The sequence below is a fragment of the Uranotaenia lowii genome, chromosome 2 (assembly GCF_029784155.1).
Source record: "Uranotaenia lowii strain MFRU-FL chromosome 2, ASM2978415v1, whole genome shotgun sequence".
Lineage (NCBI taxonomy): Eukaryota > Metazoa > Arthropoda > Insecta > Diptera > Culicidae > Uranotaenia > Uranotaenia lowii.
Window position 1 is genome coordinate 208,074,636 of NC_073692.1, and position 16,764 is coordinate 208,091,399.

Here is a 16,764-nt window from a genome sequence, read left to right on the forward strand (position 1 = left end):
AGCCAAGCCTTACTTGTAGCTTCTTCGCAGTACATTTCATCGGAACAACATGGGTTTATGTCTGGAAGATCGGTATGTACGAACCTTTTAGAATACACGTCTTTCTGTTTGAATCAACTGGAAAATAAGAAGCAAGTTGATGCTGTTTAAACCGACAATAAAGCCGCATTTGACGCGATTGATCATCAAATTCTACTTGCAAAGCTTGCTAAGCTCGGTGTCCACAACAATATGATTCATTGGCTGAAGTCATTTTTAACTGACAGGTGCATTAGGATTAACCCTTCATTTCATGATTTTTTATTTTTTCTTGAAAAAAATCTCAATAGTGCGCAATGATGAGTACATGAAGGGAAAAATAATGAAAAAATATAATTTTCACACATTTCGAGTGTTTAGCCAAAATATTAATTGTTGCAAATTTGCAACAACATGAAACGGTTATACCTTTTTGTTCCTCACACAAGACAGCTCGATATAAATGTTTACTCTTAGTTTATCTTGCACTAAACATAGTTTTAGCTCAAAAACTTCGTAAACCTTGTAATTTTTTTTTCATTTACAAGTTGTTTTATTAAGGCATTTTACTTATAAAGTTTTTATGTGCCGGGAGTATTTTTCCTAACTTTGGGTTAGTAAGAGGGGGGGCGTAATCGTCGCGGCTACTCAACTGTTAATTAAAATTTTATTATAGGAAAGGAAAGGGGATTAACTGGGGTCACTTCCAAGAACAGTTTCCGTTAGGATCCGGTGGTGGCTTCCTGTAGCTGTGGTTTCGATAGCTACCTCAGGGTTTTCGATTTCCTGGCCAGCCTTCTTTGTGGTGTTGTAGGACCCGTCGGATGAAAGTTTGTTCTAATAAATAGACGAAACGAGCATTAGATAGAGTACAGACAGAGGGGAAGAGGACTAGACGACCAAGTCAGACATTTTAAGATATTTGTATATAGGGTACAAATATCCAAGATCTAAGTTTGCCAAGATGTCTCGAATTGGAACACCAGGTAGTTTACATCGGGCCCTAAGGGTATCCAGTAGCCAAGCCCTCGATCGATCAAACCGTTCACACGTCCACACAACATGATCAATGTCATGGTAGCCATCCCCACAAACACAAACATTGCTTGTAACTAGTTGTATACGAAACAAATGCGCGTCAAGCCGGCAGTGATTTGACATGAGCCGAGAAACCACGCGAATGAAATCGCGACTCATGTTAAAATGCTTAAACCATGCCTTCGTCGGAACCTTAGGGATAATCGTATGGAGCCAACGTCCCTTTGTGCTATTATCCCAGCTAGACTGCCAAGCGTTAATCGCTAAAGTGCGAGGTTTTGAAAAATATTCATTGTAAGTTATTATCCTCTCAAAAATTTCACCTTGTAACGCGCCCACCTTAGCCAATGAGTCCGCATTCTCATTGCCTTGAATAAGACAATGAGACGGGATCCAAGCTAAGGTAATCCTGTACGAATTTTCGATCAAAGCGCCCAATATCCCTGAAATTTCCAGCAAAAAATGGGAAGAGCGCTTCATCAGTTTCATCGATCGAATCGCCTCAACGAAGCTGAGACTATCCGAATAGATGAAATAGTGGTCTACGTGCAGTGTGCCAATGTGTTCCAAGCTACACTAAATTGCGGCTAATTCAGCAACGTAAACGGAGCATGGCTCTCGAAGCTTGAACGAAGCTTCAAAGCGCTCATTATACACTGCGAAACCAGTCGCGCCGTCGATTCTAGAACCATCAGTAAAGAACATTTTTGTAGGGTCAATTTCACGTACTTTTGATGCAAAGATTGAAGGAATGACGTTGGGTCGGACGTGATCTGGTATTCCACGGATGTCAGCGGTCATGGACAGATCGAATCTTATCAAGGAACTGCTAATCGGGTAAAAGTGACTCGTGTCCGAATTTAATAAAGAAGGGTTTATTTCTAATTGACTAAAAGCATGATAATTGACGTAAACCTTGTATCTGGACACCATTTAGCTTGGGGTAGAACCTATGTATGCTGGTTATCCACCATGGGTGCACGGATTCACCGCGGTTCCTACCTAAGTATGTGCTTACATGCATTATTGAGATTAATTAGATCGACAAATCTCCAGTTCATTTTCAGTAACTTCATTTTTTGTGAAAGATTTTATGTGGTTTTATGATCTTCGTGTTCATGGTTCTTAAGCGATAGTTCATTCTCGGCTGACAATAACGAATTATAAAACCATTATAACAAAAAAATGATTGTTGTACATGGTATACTTATTTGCAAAGAACCAAGTAACTTGAAAATCAGGGAATACAAATTGTTGAAGAAACAATTTGCATTGTTTATTGAAACACCAATAATAAAAAAAAACAAAAAAAAAATATTTTCAATATTCCCTAATAAAGAAAACCGATGGATAAAATACCTTCAAAATGCACTCATATAACTTTTGTTGATTTTTTTTAATCATAGGTTGATTTATTTAGGCAATTTACTTATAAGTTTCATTTTGCCAAGTGGATCACTATTTAATCCATGTTAGTAGAGGAAGGAGCCGTAACAGTTGCGGTGACTCAACTGTTAGCTTTGATTCTAATTTGGAAGAAGGAAGGGGAACGTTTAAGGGTTCAATATCGAAAACGATTTTCCGATGGTACACATTCAGAAGAGTAACGGAATTATAAATAGGACAAAAATGAAACTGCTATTTCACCATCATGCACCGTTTCCTTATCACATTCGTTCTGAAAACATTAATACTGTAAACATTAATACTGTTTAAATGATAAAAAGTAATTGAAGCACATTATGGAACTCATGTTACAAACTAGGGTACTACATTGTATAATGTTGAGAACATATAATGCATTTGCATTTAAAAATTCAATGTACTAGTATGGAAAAAAGTATGTTAATAATTAATTTACTAAAGATGTGAAAATATTTATTTCGAACCCAGAAAATCTTTCCCGGGGATCACAATATAATATTTAAAATCATAGAAACACAGCGCTCGTTGTATTTGAAAAATTATAGATTCAAACTATTACTACAAATACTTCAACTACTCAAAAGTCATGAATTTGTACTATATGTGACTTTTTGGAAATATATTATCGAACTTAATAATCTGAGAATACATTTGAAAACATACTTAGGCAGAAACTGCGGTGAGTCCGTGCACCCATGGTGGATAACCAACATACAACATACATACATATGTGACCCTTTAGAAATACAATTTTTCAACTTTTATGCAGGATTTCTAACGAGATTTCGTAATTAATGCCTTTTTTTACTTTATGATACGAATGGTTGATGATCTATTCAAAAGGATTTCTTACTGATTTTTCCCATATTTCTACACTTGGTAGTCATTTTGTTCAGTTAGAGGATAATGGATCTGCATTATTTTTTAAAATGTCTCGATAACATGATAATATAACATTAAAATAATGATACTTTCATCGAAAAACATATACACTGTTTAAACGATGAAACTTTCGAAAACACACTTCGTAGCCCATATACGTAACTAAAGGTGCTACCGTTGCATGATGTTGCAAATTTGCAACAATTAATAAAAGGCCATTACATCAGACAAAAATTAAAAAAAATCTTCAAATTGTGTTCAATTGCATTTATTGCATTACTTAAAAATGCGAAAATATTTTTTCCAGTCAAATTTTTTTTCCTCGGTGCGAATTGGACTAGATCAAAATTCTGAAAAATAAGCGTTTTTTAACATTTCATTTTTTTCAGATTGAAGTTTGTTCAGTTTGTACATCTCGGAATGTAATTTTTTTTGAACCGTATTTTGAAGTTAGAAACATGATTGCCATGAAGAAAAAAGTTGACTCATTGAATTTCTGCATAATTTACAACAGCTTTAGTTAATTGTTGCAAATTTGTTACTTTATGAAACGAAGGGTTAAGATTGAAGATAGCATCTCTTTTCCGTTTACAAACCGATCCGGCGTCCCTCAAGGCAACAATTTGGGACCTTTGTTGTTTTTCAACGATTTGATTGCTAGCTTAGATAATGGAACAAAAATGGCATATGCAGACAATCTTAAAATATTCGTTCCAATAGAATGCGCTGCGGATTGTGAATACCTTCAATCGTTGTTAGACAACTTTGATGAATGGTGTAGACGTAACAAATTATCTGTTAGTGTCTCAAAGTGTTCGGTCATAACTTTTCACCGGAAAAAATCACCTGTTCTACATAACTACTACATCGGCAATGAGCACATAAATAGAGTATTCGAAGTTAATGATCTTGGTGTTATCCTGGATGATCAGCTTACCTTCAACAATCAACGTACTGCGGTCATCAATAAAGCCAATAAACAACTGGGCTTTATCTTGAAAATAGCGCGAGAGTTCACAGATCTGTTTTGCTTGAAGTCACTGTACTGTGCACTTGTCCGATCTATTCTAGAGCACGCTTCAATCGTATAGGCCCCTACCAGCTAAGCTGGATCTTACGAATCGAACGAGTGCAAAAGCGGTTTATCAGATCCGCCTTACGTCATCTGCTGTGGAACCATCACGAAGATCTACCCCCTTATTCTCATCGGTGCCAGCTTTTAGGACTAGATTCTCTCGATGTCGTCGAAAAACTCAACAGGCCACATTTGTCGCTAGAATTTTGAACGGAGAAGTACAATCACCAAACCTGCTTAGGATGATCAGCTTTAGGGCTCCGTCGAGAATGTCACGATCTCATTCGCTGCTGTCGAGTCGAACTCATAAAACATCCTACGGTTACAATGAACCAATCAGCGCAATGATGCGCATATTCCAGGATGTTGAGAACTTACATCAGTTCGGAGAGCCATCAAGTCGTTTTGTTCGTCGGTTACACCAATCAAGATTGTTTCATTCTTTGTGATCGTGAAGTTATCCATTTAAACACAATTGTTCGATGAATTAATAATTATAAATATAAAAATATAATAAGAACTTACTATCCAATGGAATCGATCTTAATATGAAAGGGTTTTGGGTAGGTACGAAAAAACGGGTATGGTAATTAGAAACGCCAACCTCCTTGAGGTGGATGGAGTGGATTTGAAAGGGAAAGTAAGGGAGGAGGAGGAGAAAAGGAGATAAGTTTTTTTCATGTTTTGTTTGGCCTAACTTGAAAACTCATCAAATGATGGAGTCAAACGTGCCATGTGACGTTATTTAGATAGAAACAATGTTTTTATGAAAGTTCGTGAGCTTCCCCATTTTGGAAGAGGGAGAGGCTGGGAAATCCATACGTATGAAACATGTATTATTAAAGATCTCATGAAACTTCAAAAATACAGTAAAAATTTCATGCCTTAAAAAGAAATTTAAAGATCAACTTTCACTAAGATGAAATTATCTTTGATTTAACATTATACCATTATCTCTTTACAAATTTCATTTATTTTAAGATGGTGTAGCAAAGCACACCCAGCAGCTAGTATAATATAACAACATGGATGCTGTCACGTGAGTTATTTTCTAGATATTCTAGAAATTGAGGTAAATAAACAGCACTTGGCATAGCATAACCTAGCCGTTTCGGGGATAACTACTCCAACATACAAAGGATCCAACTAGCAAGCAAAACAAATTTCTTCATCTTGTAGTTATGGTTGTTTATTTGTCTGCTATTTAGCAGTTTCTTCAACAGATGCATCTTGTTTATCGATCGGGAGATAAACGAAACATTTACGATATCACAAACGCAAGCCAAGAGTGCAATCAAAATTTGTTCCAATATAAAGATCAGCTGCCGTGGAAGGAGAAGCTCCACCTTTTGAGCCTGGAGTAGGTATCCATGTTGTTAAAGCTCTCAAGGAAGGAAGGAATTGCCGAGAATTTCCCGATGTAACCTGAAACTTGGCGATGAGCCACCAACATCGATAATTGTCGCGCGAGTTTTTTCGCGCTGCTGCCTGGTGGAAGAAAAGAATATCGATGGGCCAGTTTCTGGACTTCGTGGTTGGTGGCAAATTTTATTATATTTTCATACCACTAGCTAGGCTGTGCGAGCAAGGCAAAGGTGCAATGTGTGTCGTTCGCGAGCTTTATCGCAACTCACTTATCGCCATCGCTCGGGGTGGATTTACGATTCACACCGCACGAATTGACATTTCTACTAAATGAAAAGATTCTTCCCCGATGAAGGTTGGCTCGGTCAGCTATACACGACGCGTGAGGTAGGAACTGGGAAGAATTGTGAACATTGTCCCGCTATTCGAATCCCACCTTTGGACAAGGGACCCTGAAGTTTCTCTAGAGGTACAGAGTACGGGTACAGGGATACAATTAGTACGATTTACATGAGGAACTTTAATTTTACCATTCGGTTTTTTTATGACAGTTCAAGAAAGAAATATGTCGACAGGCTTGGAAGTTCAAATGCTTATTAAAAAGTACACTAAAAAGTAATTTTTGTATATCACTTTCATTATAAGCGCCGACGATAGCGCCGATGTCGTCTAGCGGATAGGCTGTTGCGAGTCTGGTTTTGGTATGCCAGGCGTACTGGGTTCGATTCCCGGTATCGGCAAGAAATACTTTTGGGTTCGAATTCCATAAGTTGCCGACAGGTAAGATGTGTTTCCACTTATAACTGACTATATAATAAGAATAATAATAAATAATAATTCAATCAGTTGCCAGCTGGTCAAGTATATACACGGATGCCGGAATACTTATAGCTTGACTCGTTCTTCCAAAATGCACCCTACTCAATGGTTTTCAAAGTGGTCCCTACCGCCCCCTTGGGGTCGCTGAGCTCAATTTAGTAATTTGGGGGCGTTAGAAGGGCTCAGGAGGGCATAAATCACGAAATCACATAGTTTGGAATAACAACGAGTAAATTCGATGCAAAATAACGAAGTTATGTTACAGAGCTGAACATCAGGTTCAAGACTAAAATATCGATAATTTCACAAAGCTGCAAGCACAATTTTGTTCCAATATCTGTTTTTTTCTAAAAATGTATCTAAAAGATTTTTTTGTTTTGTAAGATTATTTTGGGTTATACTAAAAGAGATTATTCCAAGATGGCAATGCTTGATAATTTTTGAAATGTATTGTCTCCAAAAATAAGCAGACCCCGAGAATTAATATTTTTAATGGTATCACTTTAACTTAAGTTATAGGGCCGCGCTAAAGTAAGCATTGCCGAATTTTCTGCATTTAGGAGGGCTTTACAAATCAGGGTGAAATTTTGGTCTATATTTTGAGAAATCTGCTCATTTGATTTGGGATTTTTTTTACACAAAATTTAGACAAATCCAGAGAGAGGAATTCAGATAAAAACATCCAACAAAACACATCTGCAGCGTTCAAACTGCTTTTTAAATAAACACCCAAAAAAACAGTTTAGAAAACGAGCCCGCTATGAGTTTTCTGTTTTTGTAATAAGACCGAAACAAATATCAAATTTCTCTGTTGTCATCCTCCTCTCTTGGATTTTTTCAAAACACCTAATGGGAGAAATAAATAAATTCATAAGTCTTTTTATTTAAAGTTTGTTGAATGTATCGAAAATTGCATCGCAAGAGAACAAAAGACAATCTGTGAAAGATGAGAATTTCAACACCTTCTAACATTCCACATTTTTGCATTTTCGTTCATAAATAGCTAAATTTTCGAATTTTCCATACGGATTTAATGGTAGTTGAAATAACTTTTTCTTAGCGTAGTCGAAATTTGAAAAACGTTGCTCATTACACATTAAGGACCGCGAAGAAATCTATGTAGAGTAACACCTTAATTCGGCATTCTATATCTCAAAACTCGTGGGGCCACTTTTAATAAATTCAGTATCTTGGGTTGCCGAAAGTGTTGTTTTCAAGTTTGCAGAATAGAGTTCCATTTTTTAATGTATTATATTTGAGTGATACTTCTGAAAGCAGCACATTAGCGACTAGCGAATAAACGAGAATTCTCGTATTTGGGCCGTATTGCGTTGACATAAATTTATGAAAGAGTTCCAGAGTTGAAGATTTAAAATTGAAATTACCATTTGAATTACGAATTAAAAAATTCCGGCTTTGGTTTTGATTGTAATTTTGACCTCAATTAAGTATTTGAATTTCATTAGTGATTTGTTTCAAAAATCTTGATTTGAGACACTGAATTGTGGTTATCAATAAAATCTGATAATAGGTTTTGAATCTTACTCTTGAGCTCTTATATCTGTATCTGCATGGAATTTGATTTTTATTATTTTGTTTAGGGTTTTTATTTTGGCTTCAAACTAAGTCTAAAATCTTCCTCGTTGTCATGAGGAAATATTTTTATTATTTCGATGAATGCGATCAATGATCAAATAAAAAACATATTAATATCTCTCTTTTATTTTTTCTAAGCCAGATAATTTCAGTTAGAGAATATTTGCGGAACGAATTTTGCATTTAAGATGCAAATTTGGGAGCGTGTAAATTTAGATCGAAATCGATTATGAAAACCGACGAAGAAAGCTGTCGTGTAATAATGAACAGGGATGTAAATTTCAAGTCTTTTCATTGTTAATATTATAGTTTATAAATAAAATACTCAGGTTATCGATGTTACGATTCTGATTAATGAAAAATAGTGATCTAATTTTCCTGTAACATATATTTACAAAATTATAATTAGTATTTTTACGGGTCAAAGTCTTCAGCATGCTCGAATTCTTCCACCAATCTTCTGTTCGATTCTCGATATCAAATCAAATTAGCCGTTTACATGTGCACCGAAAAAACTCTTCACATGAACGCTACGTGAAAATGTACATAGATTTTTGCCACCATGAAAATCACGTGAAACCTACGTGAATTTCAGGTAGCAAGCAGAGCTCACGCTGCAAGCCAAATTCACGTAAAGTTTATGTGAGTTGTAGGTGAATTCTATATGAAGCGTACGTGGATTACACGTACGTTGATTTCTTCTGCTGCATGCATTTCACGTAGTTTTCATTAAAATATGAACGTACGGAGTTTTTTCAAATGTTTTAAATAAAATATTGTTTTAATTTTGCGGGAGATTTTTTATTATCTTGAATAAATGATAAAGTATAACACGATTATCACAAAACTTTAAATTTCCACTTAAAAACTAACTAAACTTTACTTTACATCATTTTACAACACAAACCATCGTCGCGAAAATGGCATTTGGTATGCCCCTTTAGTGGTTACTCGGCTGTCTGGGTGCTCCAATTCCAATTCTGAAAAAATAACAAATGTTGTATGAATAAACAAACACATTACAAAGTTTTTATTACTTACAAAAATGCAGCTTCTCCATCACCAAGAATTCGTTTAGGGGCCATACAAATATTACGTAACGCGAGTAGGGTGGGGAGGGGGTGTGAGAGTTTGTTACGCTTTATGGATTTAAGATAGAAAATTTGAGACGAATGTGTTACGTAGGGGGGTGGGGAGGTTGAAAATGACCGAAAATTGCGTTACGTAATATTTGAACGGCCCCTTATCTGTCAGCAGCAACTGTTGGATCCATGCCGTACCGAGCTGTATAATTTTTCACATCGATTTTACCTTAATAAGCTATTGAGATTTACGTGAAAAGCACATAGAATGCACCAGACCCATCTGTAATTGGCGAATCACTGGATTTTCACGTAAATCGGATGTGTTTTTGATTTGGAAACAAACGGCTTTGTGAATTTCACGTAAATGTCAAGTGATTTTTTATTAGCTTCTAAGTGCTTCACGTAAATCAAGCAAAAATTCACGTAATGAGCGCCTACGTGAAAATACAGGTGAATCTAACGTTCCTTTTTCGGATGAGAGTACGACTTGAAATATTTTTTCTCAAATAACGCCGTAATTCGCGAGAACCATGGAAAATATCGGTGCATATGGCAAAAACCGTGTGAATAGAAGTCATGTCATAAAAACTGACCAAAATCAATCGGAGTTTAAAACAAAACTTAGTGTACTCCACACTTTCTATGAACAACTTTGGCTGATGGTAAACGTACAAGTTTGACTATACAATTAAGGTTTTTAAAGATTTTCTTTAATGTCCCGATTTTTTCTGAAAGTATCTGGCAAGCCTAGGTTAAGCTGAAACAAACTGTGTTTTTTTATGAAAAATAAAATGAAAACGTTTGAAAATTCATAGTTTTTGATATATTCGGTATTTCATAACGCATAAAGCACCAAATTTAGTAATATTTTGTTTAGTTCGAATTAAGTTTTACATTTTTTCTATCAAAAATGTTTTTTTTTTTTAAAAAGCATAAGGGTGCTGCATACATTCAGGGGTAAAAAATACTACTAAAAATTCTTTTAGCTGAAATCATAAAAATTAATGTTTGGATGGATGAAATTTTAAAATTAACAAACGCGTGAAGCAAAACAATCAAATTCCAAGGTTTGGAACTGAGATTTAAAGGCTGCATCATTGATTTGCATTTTGATACATTTAAGCCTAGACTGGTAACTGAATTATAAAAATATTTATTTTATAAAATTTGGTGATTGTCCGTAAAATATTTTTACACCAACAGTTTTAAAGCAATCTAAAGTTTTTAGGTGATATCATTAAGCCTATCCGGCATACTATTTTGTTTACGGCATCGAAAAATGATGAAATTGATACATTTCGATTTTTTTTAATTTTCTATAAAAAGATTTAAAAAAAACTATCTCACGGTGTGAGAAACGATGTTATCATCATTTTGTTATCATTAAATGATAACTTTATCACATTCTATTAAAATAAAAAAAGAAAAAGTGTTGTGGTATACAAATGGTGCATCTAATCCTGTAGTTGCATGACGCCCTGTTTGACGGTATTGAATCATATCTAAATGATCTTAAAAAAATGTAGGAAGAGTTCCTCAATTAATAATTTCAACAAAAAAAAATTGTCGTTTTGAATACGTAAGTTATTCAATCCGCCCAACGTGCGTCATACCATGTTGTTCCTTTACAAGGTCGTAAAAATTTCCGGAGCATGTTTGGAACGGTTTCCCAAATTAGAATTTACGCGTTCAATTGTAAACGGATACCTGCTTCTGGATACAGGAATAACGTTAATCGTAAATCAAACGACGACATTTACTCGTCACTGTTTTATGGTACCGTAATCCGGGGTAAGATTGATCACTTTTTTCAATATTTCTCAATTATTTTTTTCTGTTAAGGGAATTGGGCATGTTTCATATTTTTAAAACCAGTACTGGACTCCTATGAACGTAAAACATGGTTGCAGAAATTTATTAGACTACTTTAAATTTGATTTAAAAATCAATTTCGTCTCTGTTCAGAATTTGATGTTTTGGGGTAACATTGATCAGTCTCTATTTTGACGGTTTTATCGAGTTTTCTTGATCATAAAGGATGCAAAACACCTTCACCTAGTTTATCAATTTTCTCTTGCTTTTTAACGTTTTCTTTCAAAAACATTTATAATCGGAAAAAGAACAATGATGCTGCATACTTTTAGGGGCAAAAATTAAAACAATTGCTAAATAGTCTGAGCTTCAAAATAAAAATGAAATTTTACTTTCACACATTCTCTTAGAACCCCCCACTATTTCCATTTTAATTTTTTCTTCAAAGTTAACCATTTGATAGGGTTGTTATCCTTTTTTTCCAATATGGGCTTACTTTTTGAAAATGTCCTTATATTTTAAATATAAAAAAAATATCATTAAATGCCATATAAAATATTACTATAACTGTACATATACGAAGAAAAAAAGTTGTTCTTTCATATTCAACAACCCGTTTGCTTCTAAATGCTTTTTGGTATCATCAGAAGAGCTGTTTGTTTGCGTGCCTTGGAAAAAATAGATTTTTTAAGATTTTGTAATTACATTTTTACTTACAAAAAAAAAAATTCAAATACAAACCAAATTTTGCCTATTTGATGCTCAATTTATAGGCTTTCAAACGTGGAAAATAGTTTTCAAAAATTCAAACTATAGACTGAGTTATTGATGATAATGTGGAAAAACTTATTGTTGGTCAAAGTTACCCCGGTGATCAATGTTACCCCGTTTTACGGTACCAAACACATCGTTCTATTCGAATTGAAGGAATTGATACATTCCCTACAAGTATTTTAGCTATTCTATTTTTAGGAAGATTACCTTACAAGATCTTGAATACATGAATAAGGATGACACCCTATTAGTGATTACCTTGACCATGTCGATATGGGAAATCGAAAATTTGAAATTCATTCTGGTAATTTTCAGTAAGTCAATTTTTTTTTTTTTTTGCTTAATGAAGCGTACAGTTATGCCACATGAACATTGGTAAGTTGATGATGTTTACCACCATAATCCATAAAGCCTCTTGCTGAATGCAACAAATAATGGGACGGTTTTGTCCAGCACTGTAGGACGAATTCATCAATGAATGCGCGCGCAAAATGAAATTCTAGAATGAGTATTTCATACATTTCACTCCGGTAACCATAACAACCAAGAGGCAAACAAACGATGTAGGGTTGTTTTGATCATCAAAGTTCACCACAAGTTCAAAATATCATCGTACAGCCTGCTAAGTTTACCTTTCTAAATTTTAGATTTTGTGAAGATGATCTAAAGAGATATTACAGCAACTCGCCTACGGGTACTCAGAGCTTGTTATCCCTCATTCAGCAAAAGTGAGATTTCAAGAAAAAATAGAGCAGTTGAAAAAATTATATTTATTTTAGCAAGGTTTGTTGTGAATTTTAAACAGCCTGACCAACTTCATCATGAACAACATCAACGTAGTGTTTAACGTGTCCAAAAATGAAATGTTTAAGCTACCAGACAATTACAAAACTCTGCATCGGAAACTCAAAGTAAACTATCGCGTTGAAAAGTTAGTATTTTTCAAAACAAAACAATAAAACTGAATATTTACAAAAAATTCTTGAATCTTCATTTGCAGCAACAAAAATGAAATTACACCGGATGTGCTGAAAGGCGTAACAGTATTTGTTCTAGCCGGCCCGCAGGAAAAGTTTACCGAAACGGAGTTTCAATACCTGAAGGTAATTTTCTAAAGAATGTAGAGAACAGCATTTTTGGTGCTAATAATTTATTAACGATTTTTGGAAGATTTTGGCGTCATGAAATCGAATCATTTATCAGGTTTTGTCTATCGAGTCTTGTTTTAGTGATATGGCGTGTAGAAATTTTGAAATTGATCGATTTTGAAAAAAAAATCGATCATTTCTAACTGATGAACCAACCAACCTACATGAAAATCATAACTGATTTTGAATCTATTTATTACCCTTCATACAGCTTTAAAAAATTGAATTCTAGATTTTCTACAAATTTTAATTACAAATTACAACATTACAACTTTTCTGACACCGCTGAAGAAAGACTTCGAGTATTTTATATTGAATTAAAATTTAAGAACTTTGTTGAAGACAAACCAAAGACTTAAAGTTTGGGGTTAAGATTTCGAAATAGGAATTCAGAAATTAAATTTCAATATTTATGTATATTTCGAAATTTATATATCAAAATCCAATTTTTATAACTCAGAACTTAGTTTTCGAATTCAGAATTTTAGCTCCAAATTTTAAATAATAAATAATAAACTCTGAATTTTATTTTTGAATTCTGATTTGATAATTTTGATAACTGGATGAGGAATTTCAAACACTTTTTTTTGTTTTTTTAAGACATTTCATCTTGTGGCATTCGTGTCTAAGTTTTTCAAATACTGAATTGTGATCCTAACTTAAAATTCTGAATTGAGAGTTTTAATTTCGAGCTCTGGATACTGAATTATAAATAGAAACTATGTAAATAAATTTAAAAAAAAATTATTTGTGTTATTGAATTATGAATTTACATTTGAAATTTTGAATTATAAATTTTATATATGAAATTTTAAATTGAAAATATTATTAAAGTTTTTATAGTTTTTCAATTTCTTAACTATGATTTCAAAATCATAAACTGTGGATTCTGAATTCCTAGAATGCAGACTTTAGAATTCAGATCAGGATTCAAAATTGAAGCCAAAAATTAAAAAAATATTAGATTAATTCATATGAAAATTTCATGATTAAAAATTCTTGTTCTGATATGGAATTAAAAGTTGAAAACTCAGAACCCAAAATTCAAAGTTTACAAATCAGTCTTAAGAATTACTATCTAGTGTTTAAAATTCTGAATCGATATAATCAATGCTGAATTCCAAAAACAGAATTCCAAGTATTGAATACTGATATTTCAATTCTTAAATGCATAATTTTTTTCAGAATTCAGAGTTTTGAATCTTTAACTCCCATATCTGAATACTGTATGGTTAGTTCGTAAAGCTGAGGTTTTAATTTTTTTTCTCTGAATTCTGAACTCCGAATTTTTAACTCAGAAAACTTAACGATCTTTTAAGTTAAAATTAGAATTTTGAATTCCGAGTGCCTAATTCAGAATTCATACAGAATAATGATTTTTTAATTCAAAAGTCTGAATTGCTGAATTTAAATTGAAACCTTCAATACTGAAATTCATAATTCTGAATACTTAGCTCTGTTTTTCTTTTTTCAATCCTGAATTCTGAATTCCAAGCCAAGAACTCTGAATTCTAGGTTGAAATTTTGGGTTCTGAATTCAGAGCTCTGTATTAATAATAACTAAAACTTCATAATTCATTACTTGATTTATAGGTTTTGTGCAATGATATAGCATGCAATTTTGTTGCATACAAGCTTTCGAGCAATTTATTCCAATTAATTTGTTTTTCGCATTATTTTTTATTGTAAACCAGCCCCCCCTCGCGATGTTCCAACTTCGAGTGACAAAAGAAGGATTTGAAATTTGTTCCGGCCTATTCATAATTCATTCTTGAATAAAAATTAGTAATTCAACATTCATAACTCCAAATATAATGAATTCATAATTCATAAATTCATAATACAAAATTCGTAAAAAAAATTATTATTCAAAATGCATAGTTCAAAATTCATTGGTTAAATTTCATAACTCAACTTTATGATTCAAAAATCATAATTCAAACTTCCTTATTTAGAATTAATAATTATCAAAACATTTATAATTCATAGATAAGAACTTCACAATTTACCATTCAAAACTCAGGACTTTGAATGTATAAAATGAATATCTAAGTTGTATTTGTTAGATTTGCTGAAAAAATACCTAAATGGTTTTTCGTAAATAGAATGATTTTCATCTCAAAGATCCTATTTCCGTAGGAGTCGATTTGAAATAATAATTGTTTTTTTAATGTTTCAGGATTACATCACGGAGGGAGGTCGTCTATTGTTGTTGTTGGGTGAAGGTGGCGAAATTAGCTTCAATACGAATGTAAACTTTCTTCTAGAAGAATTCGGAATGACTATCAATAGTGGTTAGTAAAATTGATTCTTGTTTTGTGTAGTTTTTAATCATTTTTGTGTTAATTTCTTACTAGATTGCGTCGTCCGGCCCCAGTATTACAAATATTTTCATCCCAAAGAATCGCTCATTAGTGGTGGCATTGCCAGTGACGCCATGAACAACAGTCTGTTGGAGTACAGCAAAAGCATCCTGACGGCGTTTGATTTTATGGACGACAAGTACAAAGTGGAGTTCGTTTATCCCTTTGGGGCCACGATGAATGTGGTTCATCCCTCGACAGTGCTGCTTACTACAGGACCAGTTGTCTATCCTTTCAATCGCCCATTAGCCGGGTACTTTCAAAACGAAACCAACGGCAAAATAGTCGCTATCGGCTCTGGGCACATGTTTCAGGATAAATATATTTCCAACGAAATTAACATGGCCATATGGGACAGCTTGTTCAGTTTGATACTTGAAGACAATGTTCGATTTAAGTCGTCGGATTTCAACGACTTAGAGGTTTGTGCTGAATGTTATCTTGCGTCACAGTTAATCATTTCTTTTTCAAAACTTTTATAGATTAATGATTATGCGATCATCCCGGACACAATCTACCTGGCAGACCAACCAAAATCGTGTTTGATGGACTCATTGGATTATGATATACCGGCAGATTTTAAGAAACTGTTCGACATGTCTCTGTACTCTATCAACAACGACCTTCTGAGAGACGTCATTGGTACCTACAAGAAGTTAGACGTACAGTATGAGCCCCTAAAGATCATCAAACCCCAGTTCGAGATCCCATTGCCTCCGTTGCAACTTGCGGTCAGTTTATAAGTGTTTGTTTCGGTCATTCAATTGTTCCCTTAAATTTTCCTTATAGGTGTTCCAACCGATCTTTAGTGATCTGGCAGCGCCTCCACTTGAACTATTTGATCTAGATGAAGCGTTCAGTTCAGAAAAGGCCCAGATCACTCAGCTTACCAACAAGTGTTTGGCACCAGCTTTGGAAAACCTACGCAAAGAAACACAAGGAAGTACTGGCACATCGGCAGGTTCGGTGGATGAAAAGGAGCTAGGCTATTTCATTCAGGAATGTGGCCGGATTCTGAAAGTGTGCCAGGACGACCAACGGATGACGGCGAAGGAGGTTCTGAATGTCATCAGCGTGAAAATAGCCCATTACAAGAAACTTGACAAAGATTGAAAAGTGTAAATTTTATTCTTGTCGCAAAGCTAAGGAGTGTTTATCTTATAATTACATAAACACTAATCTTTTAACAAGTTTCATAAATAAATCATTTCTGTTAAAAACAGAAGAACTTGCTGTCCCACTAGCGTAGGGTTACCATATCCCGCAACACCAAAAATTGTACATTGAGATTAATTTTCCAAAAAAGTCAGGAGAAAAGTTATAGGGGAGATTTAGGATACTTGATCCTTGGGGATACTTGATTC

General features: G+C 34.1%; 1 protein-coding gene across 1 annotated transcript; it reads left to right on the forward strand.

Moving 5' to 3' along the window:
* Positions 1-12,547: 12,547 nt before the first annotated feature.
* Positions 12,548-16,764, forward strand: LOC129748317 (intraflagellar transport protein 52 homolog). The gene is made up of 6 exons (XM_055742865.1): positions 12,548-12,820; positions 12,890-12,992; positions 15,217-15,331; positions 15,395-15,822; positions 15,883-16,131; positions 16,190-16,764. Exons 1-6 carry the CDS (start codon positions 12,711-12,713, stop codon positions 16,511-16,513), a joined length of 1,329 nt encoding a protein of 442 aa, XP_055598840.1. The 5' UTR covers positions 12,548-12,710; the 3' UTR covers positions 16,514-16,764.

What these genes read in the sequence shown, in the direction of transcription:
- LOC129748317 (XM_055742865.1), top strand. Translation starts at nt 12,711, where the DNA reads ATGAACAACATCAACGTAGTGTTTAACGTGTCCAAAAATGAAATGTTT. An exon ending in CGGAGTTTCAATACCTGAAG is followed by an intron (nt 12,993 to 15,216) that starts GTAATTTTCTAA and finishes TTAATGTTTCAG; the next exon opens with GATTACATCACGGAGGGAGG. An exon ending in TGCCTCCGTTGCAACTTGCG is followed by an intron (nt 16,132 to 16,189) that starts GTCAGTTTATAA and finishes TTTTCCTTATAG; the next exon opens with GTGTTCCAACCGATCTTTAG.